At 38.1% G+C, this 19,825-nt stretch overlaps 1 protein-coding gene across 7 annotated transcripts; it reads right to left on the bottom strand.

Annotated features, from left to right (window-relative positions):
• Positions 1 to 4,421: 4,421 nt before the first annotated feature.
• On the bottom strand, positions 4,422 to 19,548 carry LOC126818995 (retrovirus-related Pol polyprotein from transposon 297). Of its 7 annotated transcripts, none has more exons than XM_050546744.2 (2): positions 19,464 to 19,548; positions 4,422 to 8,932 (listed from the first exon to the last, which is right to left on the bottom strand). In XM_050546744.2, the coding sequence occupies exons 1-2, from the start codon at positions 19,506 to 19,508 to the stop codon at positions 7,904 to 7,906; spliced, it is 1,074 nt and encodes a 357-aa protein (XP_050402701.1). In that variant the 5' UTR covers positions 19,509 to 19,548; the 3' UTR covers positions 4,422 to 7,903. The 7 variants fall into 7 exon arrangements, with proteins under 7 accessions (XP_050402701.1, XP_050402741.1, XP_050402737.2 ...); XM_050546784.2 differs by having other exon boundaries at positions 19,468 to 19,548; XM_050546780.2 differs by lacking the exon at positions 19,464 to 19,548 and adding an exon at positions 13,487 to 15,191.
• Between the last annotated feature and the right edge of the window lie 277 nt (positions 19,549 to 19,825).

Below are 19,825 nucleotides of genomic sequence, written 5' to 3'. Positions count from 1 at the left end.
ACTGAATGAATAAAAGTATTATGGAACTTGCCTAGATTATTTATTGTATATTTAGATAAGTTTAAATAGGCATTTATTATACATGTATTCTATAATGGATTGTAATGTTATGTGTTAAACGGTTTATAAAATATATATTGTTATGTATACCTGTTACACATTGTTGTTTTCGTCCGTTCAGAAAAAAATAGATTTGTTTTATTACATTGAATATAATAAGTGTTGGGTTTTATTTTTTGTTACATTAAACAAGGGTCTATTTCTTGGTGGGTATTTCAATTTGTATCTTGTATGCTAAATTTCTAAATGAACTAAATAATCCAGTTGGGTATAATATGGCAAAAGAAAATCGAACTACCGATTAACAATTCAATGAAAAGTCAATCAGTTGCAGATTCTTTAGATTTTATTAATCATCTAGTATTGAAGTGGAGCTGATCGGTAACCTGGAGGTCCCAGTGTTGGCCCAGAAAGTTCCTTTGAATTTTCCGGGGTGGTTTTCACTTGTCAGTGGTACAAGGAGGGGGCCCGGACAAGGAACAACGTCAGGTATTCGGTGGGACGAAAAAAAACCCGAAGATTTGTGTACACTGTTCGGCCAAATTTTCCCTTGTAGCACACCGCATTAGCCCGGGTGGAACAAAAAAGGAGGTTGAACCCAGTTTTGTTAGGTTTTAGCCCCGTCTTCATGTCGTTAAGACGTCAAACCCATTCCATTTTAAAATGTCGGGAAAAGCCAACGTTTTACGCTTCAATTTTATAGAGATGATTTGTATCCGTGTCCGGTAGGATTATATGCTTAATTGTAGTTGGATGTGGCAAAGAAGTTATAAATAACAATAATTAATCGTTGTTTTGATGAAAAAATTAACAGTTTTGCTGTTTGAGTCCCAATGTGATCGCATTGGGGGTTTGCCAGGTAAAACTATAAGAGTACCATCTCTTATGTCGAAACACGGAGGGTTGAGAGATGAGGTTTCTTATCTACATTAGACCGGGTATGTTTAATTAGCTCTATCAGTATCAAATTAACAGATTTTTAAGATTTTACATGCATTATTAATGAAATTAAGTTTGCCACGCGAAACCAAAGGCACCCAATCGTTTTAGCTCGTAGCTAAGGGTTCTATTTTCGGAACCTTGAAATAGATGAAAATGGTTCTAAAAGCACATATTAATATTAAAAGAATGTTTTTAAAGTGATTTATATTCAATTTTTGAAAAAAATATTGTAATTTCTGATCAATTATATTCGTTCAAGTTGAACGGCATCGTTTACGCCGGCTAAGTCCGTTCTACACGTTTTTAGCTCCTTTAACCATGCTGAACCGAAAGTGCAAAACTTTTTATATTAAAATGGCGTCATATAATTATAAACAGACAAATTATAAGCAAGTTCTAAAATTGTCTTCACACAGCTGCTGCTTTTTTCCGCGTATTCTGCATTGCTGAATAATTGAAGTGTGGCTATAACAGCACCGACACATACCGGTGTTTATAAAATGACAGTTACCCCACCGTCGTTAATTTGTTAATTAATGGTTTTGAGTCGTACGTGGCTCAAACTATTTTAACACTAGATACTAAATAATTTTTAAATACTTTTAAGGCCCAAACACTACATTTACAGAGTAGAGCGGAAATACTTTAATAATAAAGGACCCCGAAAATTATGTTCTTTCGGGTAATGTTTTGCCTTTCCGGAATTACAGACTGAAATGGTGAGTGCAGATAGGCAAGAATTTGGAGATGGTTTTATGCGGTTTGATAATTATTTTAAGATTTTGTGCGTCATAAGCAATTAGCTCTATAAACCACAAATTATATCTTGTATCATTACGCGTGCTTAGAAATAACACATATCGGGTATTTATGCTAACTTGCCAGAAAACAGAATTGTGCGTGTTGCGCATTAAATTTGTGTGGATTAAAATTAAACACAATGTGCACATTTTCCTTAAATTTCCCAACAATAGGTGGAGCTGGTCAGAAACAAGAGCGGTACCTTAGTGTAACTGAGCGTCAGTGGAGGTCCGCCTAATATACTATTCAAAAAAAGTAGGGGATATTTGATGTTGGGGGCATAATACTAAAATATGCAAATGACTACGAAAAAAGTCACTATAGAACCTAACAGAAGAAACATTTCCAGTTACATGTGACGCCCAAACGCACCAATAGCTACCGCATGGAATGCAGGTGATGCTTGGGATCATCATGGGGGTCCAACCCAAGATTTGCACGACTCTGACTTTGAATGTTACAGTCATTGTGGCATTGAATTCCAGGGTGGAAACATCAGTTTAATTGTTTTAGTGACCAGAAAACAAATTTTGATATGCGTCGGCTTACCCAAAATGAAAGGTTACGTGCCCTTGGCATGCTACAGATCGGCACAACACAGGCGGTTGTGGCGCGGACGATGAATGTTTCTCAGTCTGTCATAAGCAGGCTATGGTCCAGATACCGTGATACACAATCTGTACAGGACAGACCACGCTCAGGTCGACCAAGGGCGACAACTCAAGCCCAGGATCGATTTATCCGTACCTTGGCCTTGAGAAATCGTGTCATCACAGCAAATCAGATCAGCGCTCGTCTTCAAACAGACACTGGTGTGAGAGTGAGTGGCCAGACGATTCGGAATCGACTGCATAGGGGTCACCTTCGCGCCCGACGTCCTCGCGTGATCCCTTGTTTGAGAGATCATCACATTCAGGCAAGACGTCGTTGGTGTAGGGATCGTCAACACTAAGATAATCGACGCTGGAGCAATGTGATGTTTTCAGATGAGTCAAGGTTCACTGTTGATTTTTTGGACAGACGTAGGAGGGTGTGGCGTCGTCGAAACGAGCGCTTCCAAGACGTTAACGTCATCAGACATGATCGATTTGGGGGTGGTTCTGTTATGGTGTGGGGAGGCATCACTGTTGCTGGAAGAACGGCTTTACATGTTGTTGCAGGGCGTGTTACAGGCCAGTACTACCGGGACAACATCTTGGCAGTCCATGTTGTGCCCTTCGCACGACGTCATGGCCGCCGTTTCATCTTCCAGGATGACAACGCAAGATGTCACAGGGCCAGGATCGTTACAGGTTACCTCCAACAACAGAACATCACCACATTACCTTGGCCAGCACTGAGTCCCGACCTCTCCCCCATCGAGCATGTCTGGGACATGCTTGGACAGAGGTTACGTCAACGTCAACAACGTCCTGCCAATGTCCAAGAACTTGCTGCTGCGTTGCAACAGGAATGGGACAATCTGGACCAAAATGACCTTAGACTTCTCATTAGGAGTATGCCACGTCGGATCAATGCTTGTTTGGCAAACAGAGGAGGATTTACCCGTTACTGACTTGGTTGTGATGCTGTGGTAACTTTGCTGTTTGACCCCGGGTATCATTTTACCCTTATAATGGCCAGTCTGTGCCTTACTTAGTCTAACGATCATTTGGAATAAATCGATGAATGTGAACTTCATTTCATTTTGTCATTTGTTTCTTCGTCAGTTTCATTAGGTGACTTTAATAACACTTAAAAATCAAATATCCCCTACTTTTTTTGAATAGTATAATATGATGATCACTCTTAACCATTTTCCCTAATTGTCGTACGCTATTAGCAGGAGTTTGCTGACAGTCAGGCAGACAACTAAAGACGATTAGAGACGAGCGGAGACGGAGAGACCGGCGTATGGACTCACCCGAGTTCAGCCGCTGCCTTGGCAGAGGGGCAGAATGGTGGATTTAATATAGGTGTTCCTGTATATTAGTTTAAGTTCCTGTATTGTTGTATGTATGTAACTGTAGCTGTTTTATATACCTGGTGTAAATAAATCATATATTTACCAAACTGATCTCTGTTATCACTAAGATAGTGTGACACCTACTTTTCTGCTCCCACTGGGCAATATATCAATTTGAACTATGTTTTAATTCTTTGTAAACTTACGAGTTTTCATAGATTAACTTTCTTACATGTCATCCTTCATTAAACAAAATTTATGCAAAGACGGGATGACATAATGCCGGGTCGGAAATATTCGATTATTGCTGTAAAAGTTGTACAATACAACTGGTATAATCGCTTTTGTCAGATAGGTTATTGATAAATCATCCTGTCGCGAGCTGTGTCCTTGTGGCAGTTTCGATTTAACGGTCTATTGATCCTGTCACTCAAAAGCTGGATTCAAATCCAGAATATCATGATATGTAAGTTCCTTGCCACCTTGCCGGTTACTGTAATTCGACTCAAGGCAAATAGTGACTACGATAATGAGATTTTCCTCGAACAATTGACGGGTTTAAATCCTGGTATTAAATCTGACTAGATCGTTCCCTATCTTGTGGTTAAGGACTATCTTTTATTTTTGATTCGTATTACCAGTTCCACGGAATAAAATCACACAATCTCCAAAATGGTTTAAAATCCATTTATATAATTTAGGCACGTACAATTATACAAAAGGTTGGTACAGTCTCACACACATGACAAATCTATAAAAAATAAAATACTTAAAATTTCGTACGTGCACTGCTTAATTAGCCATGTCAGATTAATTTTATTTCAAGTATTATCCTATGCTCACTCGGCAAACCTCGGCAGATTCCGTTACTCTACATCTAGCCTTGGCTGTATGACGGTAAGTGATATGTACCTACGCCTATACAATTGCGATGCAGCACCGGTTTACTTATTAGGGAAACTTGCCGCTTTTAAAAAGAAGTGTGTAGAATTTTCAGTGCAAAGTTGTCCTTGTTTGAAGAAAATCGGATAAACCTGAAAGAAAAATAGCTGCAGACTTTGAAATATTTGTATGATAAAACATTCTTCAAAGGCGTCGTCATGGGCAACGCCGTTGGTAATCCGGGAACTTGAAAGTAGTTCCAATGGCGGACTTCGTCATACAGCCGAGGCTAGATGTTTGGTACTGGAATCTACTGAGGTTTGCCGAGTCATCCTATGCAAAAGCAAAACTCATATACCGAGACCATTTAAACCTTTCTGTCAATTTGGTAATAAATGACGGGTCAGTACAGAACAAGTCAGTGTAGAAGACAAATTGGTTATAAAACCACCGAAATTAATGGCACAATTTCTGTACACATCACATAAGTTACACGCGTGTATCATTAGACAAATAGAATGTGTCAATTGAGTGATCCCGTAAATGTAGAGTAGTTTATCATTATAATTTGTTTCTTTATATAGCTTTCATGTCTTGCTACAACCACCTGCTGGTCCACGACGTCCTGACTTTTTAAACACTCCTCGGTTCTGAGGTGAATAGTTTTTAAAAAATATTAGTATAAGATGCACATAGATAATAAAATTTATCACCCAATAATACATTCTACAGTAGATATCGCTTGTGTGATAAATTTCATAATCTGTTAAAAACAAACTACTTTTTTTATTTTCAAAGAACAGTTCATTTTTGGTGGAAACACTGGTTGATTTGCTGTCAAAAAATGATGCATCACTACGCCGTAATGCAATCATGTTCAGTAAAAGTTAAATCTATAGCAAAGAATTATATTTATTTATTTGTGCATGTAACAAAGGATTGGGGGATAAATAAAATCTCCTACTCGTCTTTTTCTATATCAAAAAAGATTCGTAGGAGATTCTCTATATAAGAATGTACAAAATATATATTACAACAGATTAACAACATATATAATAATAGCAATACTTAGATATCAAACATTGAACAAGTTCACTATTTTATCACATACAGTTAAGATTATTTTTTTAAATATATCATAACCGTGGCGTTCAAACTTGTCTGATTTACGGATGTCTCGGGAACGTTATTTATGCTATTGCTCAAGGATACCAGGGCATTGGAAATATTAATTAAATTCTCGGATCTAAAAGCTTTCGGTTCCTTGCATGGTATAGTCTTGGTTTAGATCCACAGACACTAAGCTTCCTGTCTTAACTTAATATTGATTTTTAGATAAAATAAAGAATGAATTTAAACATAGTAGAGTGACCCCAACTCTATGGAACATAGGACTTCAGTATTTCTTGGGTCGTGGTGCTAAACTTAAAACTGAATCCTAGATCTTTCACCGAATTATTTTCTAAAGATAGGAAGATCGTTGGGTAGTAATAACATCTATTAGCGAAAGCGTATGAGTATGACGTCTAAAAGTTAGAAAGATCGATGAGTAGTTGTTCATGACACACCGCTTGACTGGTAAAAGAACGAAGTGCATTTAGTTTTTCTATAAATATGTACCAGTAACTAAAATTATGTCAGCGAAGAAATCCGCGTGACAAATCGCACGTCATCCCTCAATTTATTTTTAAATAAATAACATAAATATTGTCCAATAGTTATGACTCTCTGTACTGGTCATCAACCAACAAGTTGCCAAGTTTATCCAAAGGTTTCGGGCTATGAGATAGAAAGAGAAATGGGGTTTAACGTCCACTCGACACAAACTAGGTCATTTCGGACTAACATATGTTTTTTTTTTTTATTTCAATAATTTGCTTGCGCGTAGGGGTCTTTAGCAGTGGGAGGAAACCAGAGGACCCGGAGAAAACCCACGAGGTTGGACAGGCGACCCTACACCTTGTCACGTACATCCGGGGAATCGAAACCCCGCCAGTTGACTCAACGCCTCTCTGTATTCTTAAAACAATAATCGGCAATTCGAGAGAGAAAGAAAATAGAAAATAGCAACGTAAAATTGATAATGAAGTTTTTGAAACAAGTAACAAGGAAAAACAACAATTGTTCCTGTTATTTATTTCATTTAAACACACAGTGACAAGTTGAAAAGACACATTGAAACAATTAAAAACAACATTAATTACAAATTCTACGAAACACCTAAATGTATATAGGGCCTTTATAAATGTATATAGGGCCTTTGACCCACATGATCAGATAAAATACTTTTGGTTTCTCCAAATTATATCTCTAGCCGCAAATCTCAAGCCTTGAATGCAGCATTAAAATTCTTACTGTTGGCGTAAAGTGGTTCCCAGAATTTTAAAAGTACCAAAAAAAAAAAGAGAAAATTGCATCAAAGTTTGCTACCACATTTGCACTAAGTCGTGGGTTCCCAACCTTTAGGTCGCGACAGCACTTTTCGTGGGGTCGTGACGGACTTCTCTGAAACCTTTTTAAAAAAATGTCATGATTTTCATGAAAAGCATATGCCTCTCTGATCTATATACCTCTTGCAACATTGCTAATCGTCTTTCCTCAATTTTTATAAAAGTGGAAAAATGTAAACAATAAGTTGTCAAAAGTGAAACGATAATAAAAGTAAACAATGATGATGTTTCATAGTAAAAGGTGAATTTGTTCTTCGAGGGGTCGCGATCAGATGCTGGTTTCTGGAATGGGGTCGCAACCAAGATAAGGTTGGGAACCACTGAACTAAGTGAGAATATTTCTCACAAAACGTTAATTAAAAATTATTATTCGATTTTCATTTGTCATTTCATAGTACGATGCAAAGAACTACAACTAAGTATCTCGTACCCCCTTTAACAGTCACCAACGAATTGCCTATCCACTGCAATTCACCAATACACATGCACGTAACATAAACTTAGAAAGTTGAATTCGAAGACGACCAGGGGGAAATGACACTGTCCCGCAGATATTCTCTCCGAGCACAGCGCATGTGCTTGTAGTATATAACGGTATGATTGTCTCAATATGACTTCTAGTATAAAGGTTAGTGGGACGTCTGATTTTATCAGTTTCCCTGTCTTTGAACGTGAACATTTTCGCAAACTTTTCGGTCAGGACAACCATAAAACTAACTGCCTTGGATACACATTTTATAAGTTTTGTATTCTAAACTAACGTCAATGAAATAAATTTATCAGCACCATTTTTTTTAGTATCTTCATGATCGTTTTCATCCAGTCATGTAACAATGGTACTTCCGTTAGCATTACTAACAGACGTTAACGCCTCTTGATGAGTGTATGACGTCATTGGCACTGCTTCTGGTGCCGTAGAATCTGATTCTGCGTGTACACAGCAACAGCACGAGAATTTTATCTCTGTAAACAAGAACCAAATGATTGGTCGCACACCGGGTGTTGCCGATCTCAGCCAGCTCAAATTTTTCGGCAAGATGATGGTACCAGATGGTAACTGCATCACAAGGGCACAAAAACTTACAATGCACAAAGCAAGAACAATGCTGTAATGTCGCTCTCTCTGAGCACGCTGGCTAAGGCGATGCTCTTCGAAGGTTACGCTGCTGAATTCGTTGAGATTGGTCGGCATTTGATTAACAACGGTTACTAGCACTAAAACAGTTAACATAATTAATCCCATACAAGGCAAAAACAGGGCGATAACCCACGAAGCCACCATGGCGCTTTCCGTTAAAGCGTAAATGCACATAAAATGTAGCCTAATGGTGTTTACTTCACAAAATAACCATATTGGAACTATAATAATAGAACTCAAAACCCAAGGAATTGCCAGATAGATGCAGCGATGTGGTAGTTGATTAAATAATCTGTAATAGAATGATGGCCTCATGGCGAATATCAATCTGTCAAAATAAAGCAACATGATTCCCAGAAAGGCTGCAAAAGGTAACATCACATCCAGGATTAACCAGGCTTCGCACATCGTTTGTCCTAGCTTCCACTGTTCAAATTCATAATAAATAGTCAGTGTATTCACCAATGCACTTGTTAAGAGATCTATCACGGCAATGTTAGTAATCTGAATCATGACAAATTGTCTCCGAGTTCTACGAAAACATAGAATGAAGAAGATTAAGAGAAGATTAACAGCAATGTTCCACACACAGATTGAGATTCCAACTTTAGCACTATTGATAAATCCGCGCTCATGAGAACTGTTGGCATACGAACTCAGGTCGAATTCTGCCACACCAGGATCTGACTTTAACGTTTTATTCGAATTCATCATCTGAAATAAAAAGAAGAACGAGTTAGAATTACACAACCCCTCCAATAGTACTGAAAATGAAAAGCGTCGAACAGATAGGTCATCACTTTTATATGGTTCTGATTCGTATTTTAGCCCTTAGATGGCTAATCGTGCAAATTTGGAATGAAAGGAAATGGGATTTAACGTCCTACTGCTCTGATCCGACTGGGATAATGATACGCCATACAGTGTGCTAAGGGGAAATTTTGCCCTACTGCCGAGGGTTCTTTTACGCGCACGCCAATTCTTTTACGTGCACCCCAATTCTTGTACATGCCAATTTATATATACTATTCAAAAAAAGTAGGGGATATTTGATTTTGGGGGCATAATACTAAAATATGCAAATGACTACGAAAAAAGTCACTATAGAACCTAACAGAAGAAACATTTCCAGTTACATGTGACGCCCAAACGCTCCAAAAGCTACCGCATGGAATGCAGGTGATGCTTGGGATCATCATGGGGGTCCAACCCAAGATTTGCACGACTCTGACTTTGAATGTTACAGTCATTGTGGCATTGAATTCCAGGGTGGAAACATCAGTTTAATTGTTTTAGTGACCAGAAAACAAATTTTGATATGCGTCGGCTTACCCAAAATGAAAGGTTACGTGCCCTTGGCATGCTACAAATCGGCACAACACAGGCGGTTGTGGCGCGGACGATGAATGTTTCTCAGTCTGTCATAAGCAGGCTATGGTCCAGATACCGTGATACACAATCTGTACAGGACAGACCACGCTCAGGTCGACCAAGGGCGACAACTCAAGCCCAGGATCGATTTATCCGTACCTTGGCCTTGAGAAATCGTGTCATCACAGCAAATCAGATCAGCGCTCGTCTTCAAACAGACACTGGTGTGAGAGTGAGTGGCCAGACGATTCGGAATCGACTGCATAGGGGTCACCTTCGCGCCCGACGTCCTCGCGTGATCCCTTGTTTGAGAGATCATCACATTCAGGCAAGACGTCGTTGGTGTAGGGATCGTCAACACTGGGATAATCGACGCTGGAGCAATGTGATGTTTTCAGATGAGTCAAGGTTCACTGTTGATTTGTTGGACAGACGTAGGAGGGTGTGGCGTCGTCGAAACGAGCGCTTCCAAGACGTTAACGTCATCAGACATGATCGATTTGGGGGTGGTTCTGTTATGGTGTGGGGAGGCATCACTGTTGCTGGAAGAACGGCTTTACATGTTGTTGCAGGGCGTGTTACAGGCCAGTACTACCGGGACAACATCTTGGCAGTCCATGTTGTGCCGTTCGCACGACGTCATGGCCGCCGTTTCATCTTCCAGGATGACAACGCAAGATGTCACAGGGCCAGGATCGTTACAGGTTACCTCCAACAACAGAACATCACCACATTACCTTGGCCAGCACTGAGTCCCGACCTCTCCCCCATCGAGCATGTCTGGGACATGCTTGGACAGAGGTTACGTCAACGTCAACAACGTCCTGCCAATGTCCAAGAACTTGCTGCTGCGTTGCAACAGGAATGGGACAATCTGGACCAAAATGACCTTAGACGTCTCATTAGGAGTATGCCACGTCGGATCAATGCTTGTTTGGCAAACAGAGGAGGATTTACCCGTTACTGACTTGGTTGTGATGCTGTGGTAACTTTGCTGTTTGACCCCGGGTATCATTTTACCCTTATAATGGTCAGTCTGTGCCTTACTTAGTCTAACGATCATTTGGAATAAATCGATGAATGTGAACTTCATTTCATTTTGTCATTTGTTTCTTCGTCAGTTTCATTAGGTGACTTTAATAACACTTAAAAATCAAATATCCCCTACTTTTTTTGAATAGTATATCTATACAAGTGTTTTTAAGAATGGAATGTTAGATTCGTGAATTAGATAGTCAATATGTGCAGATGGTATCAGCGTTCAAACTTGAGGTAGACATTCCAAGTCTCGTTAATATTTGTTTACTTGTTATTGAGTTAAAAAAATCGATAACTGTTCGGAGGTTGTATAATGCAAAATGAATATATTGAAAATTTCATTCAAATTACTTTATTTTGAGCGACGAAGTTATCAATATTTGTAGTTTTGATAAGACGTGTGTATTGATTGTTTATTATCGTAACCATGGTGCTGGTGAGTCAGATTTAGGCTCGCTTTTCCATTCTTAAATTAAATCATTAAAATGGGCGAACCGTTCTAATCTACTTAGAATCGGAACCATCCGATGGCATCGATAGTTGATTATGGTTTTGTCATGTTAATAAATGGCTAATCAATAATCTATATAACATTTAAGGCCCAAAGACAGACATGCAATAGGCCTATGTAGCTCTTGAATAATGCCTTTTTAAGTGAATGTGATAGTCAAAGTCCATTTAATAGAGGGGGGGGGGGGCAAATGGTTAGCACGTGCGTGCTGTATCATTAGGTCTGTCATTGAGTCAACTGGCGTGGTTTCGATTCCCCAGTTGTACATGATAAGGAGTAGAGTCGCCTGTCCAATCTCGTGGGTTTTCTCCTGGTCCTCCGCCCCCCCCCCCCCCACACTGCTGAAGACCCCCTACGCGCAAGCGAATTATTGAAATAAAATTGAACCATATGTTAGTTCCGAAATGGCCTTGTTTTTGTCGAGTGCACGTTAAACCCCATTTCTCCCAACTTAAAGGAGATAAGTTTGTAACTCACTATATTCCATAATATTCGAAATTAAAAACACGTATTAGAATTCATTTTGTAATGAACAAATAAAAACATATCCTACAACTGTTACGTCACTTAAAACAAGGCCAGAAATAACCTATTCATGAAATACGCCCCGGCAGCAGAAATTATAGAAAACGTCAATGTACAATTAATAACATGATTTATTACAGTGAACGATAAACAACAATCACAAACATGGTAATACGAGAGAATCATACAAAAACATAAGTAACGGACTTGTAATGGACATTAAATATTAGACAGTATTATTAATTATATATACTATTCAAAAAAAGTAGGGGATATTTGATTTTTAAGTGTTATTAAAGTCACCTAATGAAACTGACGAAGAAACAAATGACAAAATGAAATGAAGTTCACATTCATCGATTTATTCCAAATGATCGTTAGACTAAGTAAGGCACAGACTGACCATTATAAGGGTAAAATGATACCCGGGGTCAAACAGCAAAGTTACCACAGCATCACAACCAAGTCAGTTACGGGTAAATCCTCCTCTGTTTGCCAAACAAGCATTGATCCGACGTGGCATACTCCTAATGAGACGTATAAGGTCATTTTGGTCCAGCTTGTCCCATTCCTGTTGCAACGCAGCAGCAAGTTCTTGGACATTGGCAGGACGTTGTTGACGTTGACGTAACCTCTGTCCAAGCATGTCCCAGACATGCTCGATGGGGGAGAGGTCGGGACTCAGTGCTGGCCAAGGTAATGTGGTGATGTTCTGTTGTTGGAGGTAACCTGTAACGATCCTGGCCCTGTGACATCTTGCGTTGTCATCCTGGAAGATGAAACGGCGGCCATGACGTCGTGCGAACGGCACAACATGGACTGCCAAGATGTTGTCCCGGTAGTACTGGCCTGTAACACGCCCTGCAACAACATGTAAAGCCGTTCTTCCAGCAACAGTGATGCCTCCCCACACCATAACAGAACCACCCCCAAATCGATCATGTCTGATGACGTTAACGTCTTGGAAGCGCTCGTTTCGACGACGCCACACCCTCCTACGTCTGTCCAAAAAATCAACAGTGAACCTTGACTCATCTGAAAACATCACATTGCTCCAGCGTCGATTATCCCAGTGTTGACGATCCCTACACCAACGACGTCTTGCCTGAATGTGATGATCTCTCAAACAAGGGATCACGCGAGGACGTCGGGCGCGAAAGGTGACACCTATGCAGTCGATTCCGAATCGTCTGGCCACTCACTCTCACACCAGTGTCTGTTTGAAGACGAGCGCTTACCTGATTTGCTGTGATGACACGATTTCTCAAGGCCAAGGTACGGATAAATCGATCCTGGGCTTGAGTTGTCGCCCTTGGTCGACCTGAGCGTGGTCTGTCCTGTACAGGTTGTGTATCACGGTATCTGGACCATAGCCTGCTTATGACAGACTGAGAAACATTCATCGTCCGCGCCACAACCGCCTGTGTTGTGCCGATCTGTAGCATGCAAGAGCACGTAACCTTTCATTTTTGGTAAGCCGACGCATATCAAAATTTGTTTTCTGGTCACTAAAACAATTAAACTGATGTTTCCACCCTGGAATTCAATGCCACAATGACTGTAACATTCAAAGTCAGAGTCGTGCAAATCTTGGGTTGGACCCCCATGATGATCCCAAGCATCACCTGCATTCCATGCGGTAGCTATTGGTGCGTTTGGGCGTCACATGTAACTGGAAATGTTTTTTCTGTTAGGTTCTATAGTGACTTTTTTCGTAGTCATTTGCATATTTTAGTATTATGCCCCCAAAATCAAATATCCCCTACTTTTTTTGAATAGTATATTAAAGAATCAGTTCCTAACACACATGTTTGTCAACACACATTCCGATGTCACGTGGGTCGAACTATTCTGGAATCTGCGTTGATGCTGGAATCTTCTACTCTATCGCGAATTACTTACTATAATCATGAAACGAACTTGATACGAGTTATCAACGATGATTTAGACATATTACCGAACATTCACACGGTATAAAATAATACAATAACTTATATCTAACTATGCAATGAAAGAATTTACACACGAAACTTCACAACAAATCTCCACCATGCCGCTGGTTGCCATGCCTCTGCCGCAACCCCAGCATCACGAATCACACCACAACTTTAGTAACAACAATGAACTGATTATTCATTATAATCATAGAGACAATTATACACACATAACAATATCATGTAATACATGACACCTCCCCCCTTTAAAAAAGTTTAAATGTAATGTAAACTTTAAATGTAACACGTAATTTACTCTAGATAAGGTATCAGGTATAACATTATCTCTACCTTTTATATGTTTAATAACAATGTTGTATTCTTGTAACATTAAACTCCATCTGAGCAACCTCTGGTTCTTATTTTTCATTTTATGAATAAAAGTAAGTGGGTTGTGATCTGTACATACAATTACAGGATATAAAGTTGTTCCCAAATAGAAATCAAAGTGTTGCAGAGACAGTATTAATGCCAAGCATTCTTTTTCAATGGTAGAGTAATTCTTTTGATATCTATTAAATTTCTTTGAAAAATAACATATAGGATGTTCAATGTCATTTACATCATTCTGAGACAAAACTGAACCTGCACCTGTATCACTTGCATCTACCGAAAGTTTAAACTGTTTAGTAAAATCTGGTATGATAAGAATTGGAGAGGTGATTAGTATGGCTTTAAGTTTATCAAACGCTTTCGCACATTGATTAGACCAAATAAATTTAGCATCTTTTTTTAATAAATCTGTCATGGGATTAGCAATAACTGAAAAATTTGGACAAAACTTCCGATAATAACCAGCCATACCTAAAAATCTCATCATTTCTTTCTTATTATTCGGCTGAGTAAAATTTACAATAGCTTCAACTTTTGCTTTAATAGGTTTTACTTGTCCTTGACCTACAATATGGCCTAAATATTCTACAGTAGCATGACAAAATTCACTTTTCATGAGATTTACAGTTAATGTAGCATCAGATAATTTCTTAAATAAAGCATCTGACTGATTCTTGTGCTGTTCCCATGTATCACTATAAGTAATAATGTCGTCAATATACCCCTCACAATTTTGTAAATCGGCAATAATTCCGTTAACTAATCTTTGAAAGGTAGCTGGTGCGTTTTTCATACCAAACGGCATTACTTTATACTGAAAAAGACCATCTGGTGTTACAAAAGCTGATACCCTTTTAGCCCTTTCCGTTAATGGAACCTGCCAATATCCCTTTAAAAGATCGAATCTACTAACAAATTGTGCATCACCAATTTTATCAATACAATCATCTATTCTAGGGATAGGAAATGAATCAGTTATTGAAACAGAATTAACTTTTCTAAAGTCTGTACAAAAACGATATGACTTATCAGGCTTTGGAACTAATATGCATGGTGAACTCCAGTCACTGTAACTGGGTTCAATAATGTCATTTTCCAACATATACTTAACTTCATTTCTCAAATGTTCCAATTTAAGAGGATTTAAACGGTATGGGTGTTGTTTAACAGGTACAGCCCCATCCACGTCAACATCATGATATATAGCCTCCGCTTTACTTGGAACATCAGGAAATAAATGTATGTATTTATGTATTAAAGATTTTAACTCATCTTTTTCAACATCACTTAAATGATTAAGTTTAGTATCTAAATTTGAAAGTATAACAGAATTCTTTAATTTAATATCACATTGTATAGGTTCTATAACTTCTTGTTCATCATTCGACAAAACAGCAGATAAATTAGCAAATGAAATGAAATGAAATGAAATGGGGTTTAACGTCCTACTGTTTTGCTCCGAACTGGGCTAATGAAGACGGGCATACGCCATACAGTGTGCTATGAGGGAAATTTTGCCCGGACAGCGGCACTACGGCCTACTCTTATATCGAATTCCAACTGTCAAGGGATCTTTAACGTGCACGCCAATGTGTACACGGGACCTCGGTTTTTCGTCCCATCCGAACGACTAGACAGCTGTCCTTGTCAGCCCCTCCGTCCTGCATCACAGATAAATTAGCAACAGGTCTACTGATGTTTGAAGTTTCTCTCTCAATATATGGCTTTAACATGTTAATATGACATAACTGGTTTTGTTTTCGACGACCAGGCGTTTTAATAACATAATCTAAGTCACTAACTTTAGATTCAACTTCATAAGGACCGTGATATCGGGCCTGTAGCGGACTACCAGGAATAGGTAAAAAGGCAAGCACCTTGTCACCAGATTTAAAATTACGATTCTTGGCTTTCTTGTCATACCAGTATTTCATTTTGACCTGGCTATTTTTAAGATTTTCTTTGGCAATTTCACATGCTCTTTTAAGTCTTTCTTTAAAACTAACAATATAATCTAACATATTGATATTAGTATCATCACCTAACCATTTCTCTTTAAGAAATGTAAGCGGTCCCCGCACTGAGTGGCCAAATACTAATTCGAATGGGCTGAATCCAAGGGACTCCTGAACGGCTTCTCGAGCGGCAAATAAAAGAAGATGGACGCCTTCGTCCCAATCTCTTTTGTGCTCTAAACAATATGACCGAATCATATTTTTTAAAGTTTGGTGGAAACGTTCAAGCGCCCCCTGCGATTGAGGGTGATATGCACTAGATTTAAATTGATTAATATCTAACTGATGCATGACTTGCTGAAACAAATTAGACATAAAATTAGATCCTTGATCTGACTGTATAGATTTAGGTAAACCAACTAATGTGAAAAATTTAATTAAAGCTTTCACTATATTTGGCGTTTTAATATTTCTAAGAGGAATCGCCTCTGGAAAACGAGTGGAGGCACACATAATTGTTAAAAGGTATTCATTGCCTGTTTTTGTTTTAGGAAGTGGTCCCACACAATCGATAAGTACTCTACTAAAAGGTTCTTCAAATGCTGGGATGGGATACAGAGGCGCGATAGGAATTATCTGATTAGGCTTTCCAACAACCTGACAGTTGTGACATGACTTGCACAATTCAACAACATCCTTTTTCAGATTCGGCCAATAAAAATGGTTTAAGATCCTTTGGTAGGTCTTGTTAACTCCCAAATGACCAGCCATGGGCAAATCATGGGCTAAACTTATAACCTCTTGACGATATAATTTTGGCACAACAATCTGATGAACAACCTTCCACTCATCACTAACATTCGCATCTGGCGGTCTCCATTTCCTCATCAAAACATTATCATTTTTATAAAAACAAATAGGGACATTCTCCACCTCGTCTAAAGATAAACACTGACCATAACAATTGACAAGATCAGGGTCATTTCCTTGTTCAATAATTAATTCAGAACGACTTAAAGGGTCTGGACCTAAACCTTCAAGATTATTAGGGTGAAAAGAGGTACTGTCGTGTAAAATAGGAACTTGGTCCTTATCAAATGAAGCATCAAACTGAATATCAGGAATATTCGCCATAAAAGTGTCCTCTAACACATAAGAATCTTCATTAATAGACATATCCTCATTAAGAGATTTCTTTTCAGACATCTTACTCATAGCCCTAGTAACTGCACAAGCAGGGTAAGTAAATAAATCAGAATCCTGATTATCGTGAACAGGCTTTTCAAAAGAAGGATTATTTGATAGAATCGGGTTAACAATAACTTTATCACCCGCTAAGTCATTCCCTAGTAATAAATCTATACCTTCTACAGGAAGAGTAGGTCTAATACCCACAGTAACACGCCCAGAAACTAAATCTGACTTTAAGTTAATATCATGAAGAGGTACACTAACAAAGCCCAAATCAACACCCTGAATAAGAACATTAGCATCTACAGAAGACTTTGATGAAAAGGGTAAAACTTTTTCTAACATCAAACTTTGTGAAGCTCCTGTATCACGTAATATCCTAAGGGTTTTTAAATTGGCATCGTCACCTACAAGTGACACTAATCCTTCAGACACAAAAGGCTTAAACTCCTCAATAATAAATTCAGACGCAGCATTATCAACAACCTTTTCAGGGAAGTTTAATTTAATTGGCGCTTCAGGGCTTTTTAATGAAACACAAGCACTGGATTTTAAACTAGTATTTTTATTTTATTTTCTTTGAAGAATCCAGCACTCTGAAATAATATGCCCTTTTTTATGACAATAAGAACATACAGGTATTTTATGATGATCCACCCCTTTATATGCTTCTGGCTTAGGCCTAACAGTGCTATCACTATTTGACTTGACTTTATCATAAGTTTGAGGGTTAAAGGGTGATCTACTCTGAATTACTTTATTTGGGGTATAATGAGAGGTAGCGGCATGGGGAGATTTGTCTAGCCTTTGGCTACTTTTAGTAGAAATTAAATCATGTGTGAGTGAATAGTCATCAGCCATTGTAGCTGCTTCACTTAGTGTGCTTACTTTATGTTCGTCTAGAAATGTTCTAATATCAACATGTATACAATGTTTAAATTCTTCTAGTAACATAAGTTGTCTAAGTTTACTAAAGTTTCTATTAATTTCTTTAGAATCAAGCCACCTATCAAATAAGTGTTCTTTTACTCTGGAAAATTCTACATGTGTTTGTTCATTAACTTTGATTGAATTTCTAAATTTTTGTCTATATGCCTCTGGGACTAAAGCATAGGCATTAAGAATTGCATGTTTGACTGTATCATAATTAGAACTTTGTTCAAGGGACATAGCTGAAAATATTTCTCTAGCTTTACCTAATAATACACTTTGTAATAATAGTGTCCAATTTTCTTTTGGCCATTTTAAACTAGCAGCTATCTTTTCAAAATGTAAAAAATACTGATCTATTTCCTTTTCTTGAAATTTAGGAACTAATCTGATATGCTTTGCTGCATCAAAATGATTTAATAATGACTGCTGTGTGGAGTGTGACTGATTTGCCAATTCAATTTCTTTTATCTTAATTTCCTTTTGAATTTCTAATTCTTTAATATGTACTTCTTGCCTTTGTTGTAATTCTAGTCGTTTTAACTGATGTTGAAATTCTAACTCTTTTAATTTTAAAACATCTACATCACCTGGTATCTCACTAATTAAATCTAAGGCATGTTCATCAAAAATATTATTATCAACCAAGGTTTTAAGTACTGCATTTTTAATTATGTTCTTTCTCATAGATTGATTTACTTTAACTTTGAAATGAATGGCAAGTTCTAACAATTCAACCTTCTTTAATCCGTCAAACTCCACCAGAGTTGGTTTTGACAAAAATGTTTGGACAGTAAACACCATATTGACTTTCTACTTTCTGCTGATTTATAAATATACCAAAACACAAATCTGTGTATTATAAATTTCGTTTACATAAGAAATTTAACTAATATCATAAATATATACGGATTATCCCGGACTTAAGCCCCCAATTTCTGTTACGTCACTTAAAACAAGGCCAGAAATAACCTATTCATGAAATACGCCCCGTCAGCAGAAATTATAGACAACGTCAATGTACAATTAATAACATGATTTATTACAGTGAACGGTAAACAACAATCACAAACATGGTAATACGAGAGAATCATACAAAAACATACGTAACGGACTTGTAATGGACATTAAATATTAGACAGTATTATTAATTATATATTAAAGAATCAGTTCCTGACACAAATGTTGGTCAACACACATTCCGATGTCACGTGGGTCGAACTATTCTGGAATCTGCGTTGATGCTGGAATCTTCTACTCTATCGCGAATTACTTACTATAATCATGAAACGAACTTGATACGAGTTATCAACGATGATTTAGACATATTACCGAACATTCACACGGTATAAAATAATGCAATAACTTATATCTAACTATGCAATGAAAGAATTTACACACGAAACTTCACAACAAATCTCCACCATGCCGCTGGTTCCCATGCATCTGCCGCAACCCCGGCATCACGTGGTCACCAGCACGCGCTCGTCTTGATTAAAAAGTCTCTAAATTCTGCAACAATGCTAGCAGACGAATCACACCACAACTATTATTCATTATAATCATAGAGACAATTATACACACATAACAATATCATGTAATACCTGACACAACACAATGTGGAAGTAATTAGTAAAGTCATCTCGAATTTTATCCCTTGCTTTAAGCATTTGGCAAAAAATGGAAAATTGTGACATTTTGGCCGCTATTTTTTGTGTCCTTATCGGGTTTCGGCGACCTCAAAAATCCCGCTTATGTG

The sequence above is a fragment of the Patella vulgata genome, chromosome 4 (genome assembly GCF_932274485.2).
Source record: "Patella vulgata chromosome 4, xgPatVulg1.2, whole genome shotgun sequence".
In the NCBI taxonomy this organism is placed as follows: Eukaryota; Metazoa; Mollusca; class Gastropoda; family Patellidae; genus Patella; species Patella vulgata.
The sequence above is the reverse complement of the archived record's forward strand: the minus strand, read 5'-3'. Positions and strand labels throughout refer to the sequence as shown.

Excerpts from the sequence above, each read along its gene's own strand:
- LOC126818995 (XM_050546780.2), bottom strand. The coding sequence starts at position 15,092 with ATGTTGGAAAATGACATTATTGAACCCAGTTACAGTGACTGGAGTTCA.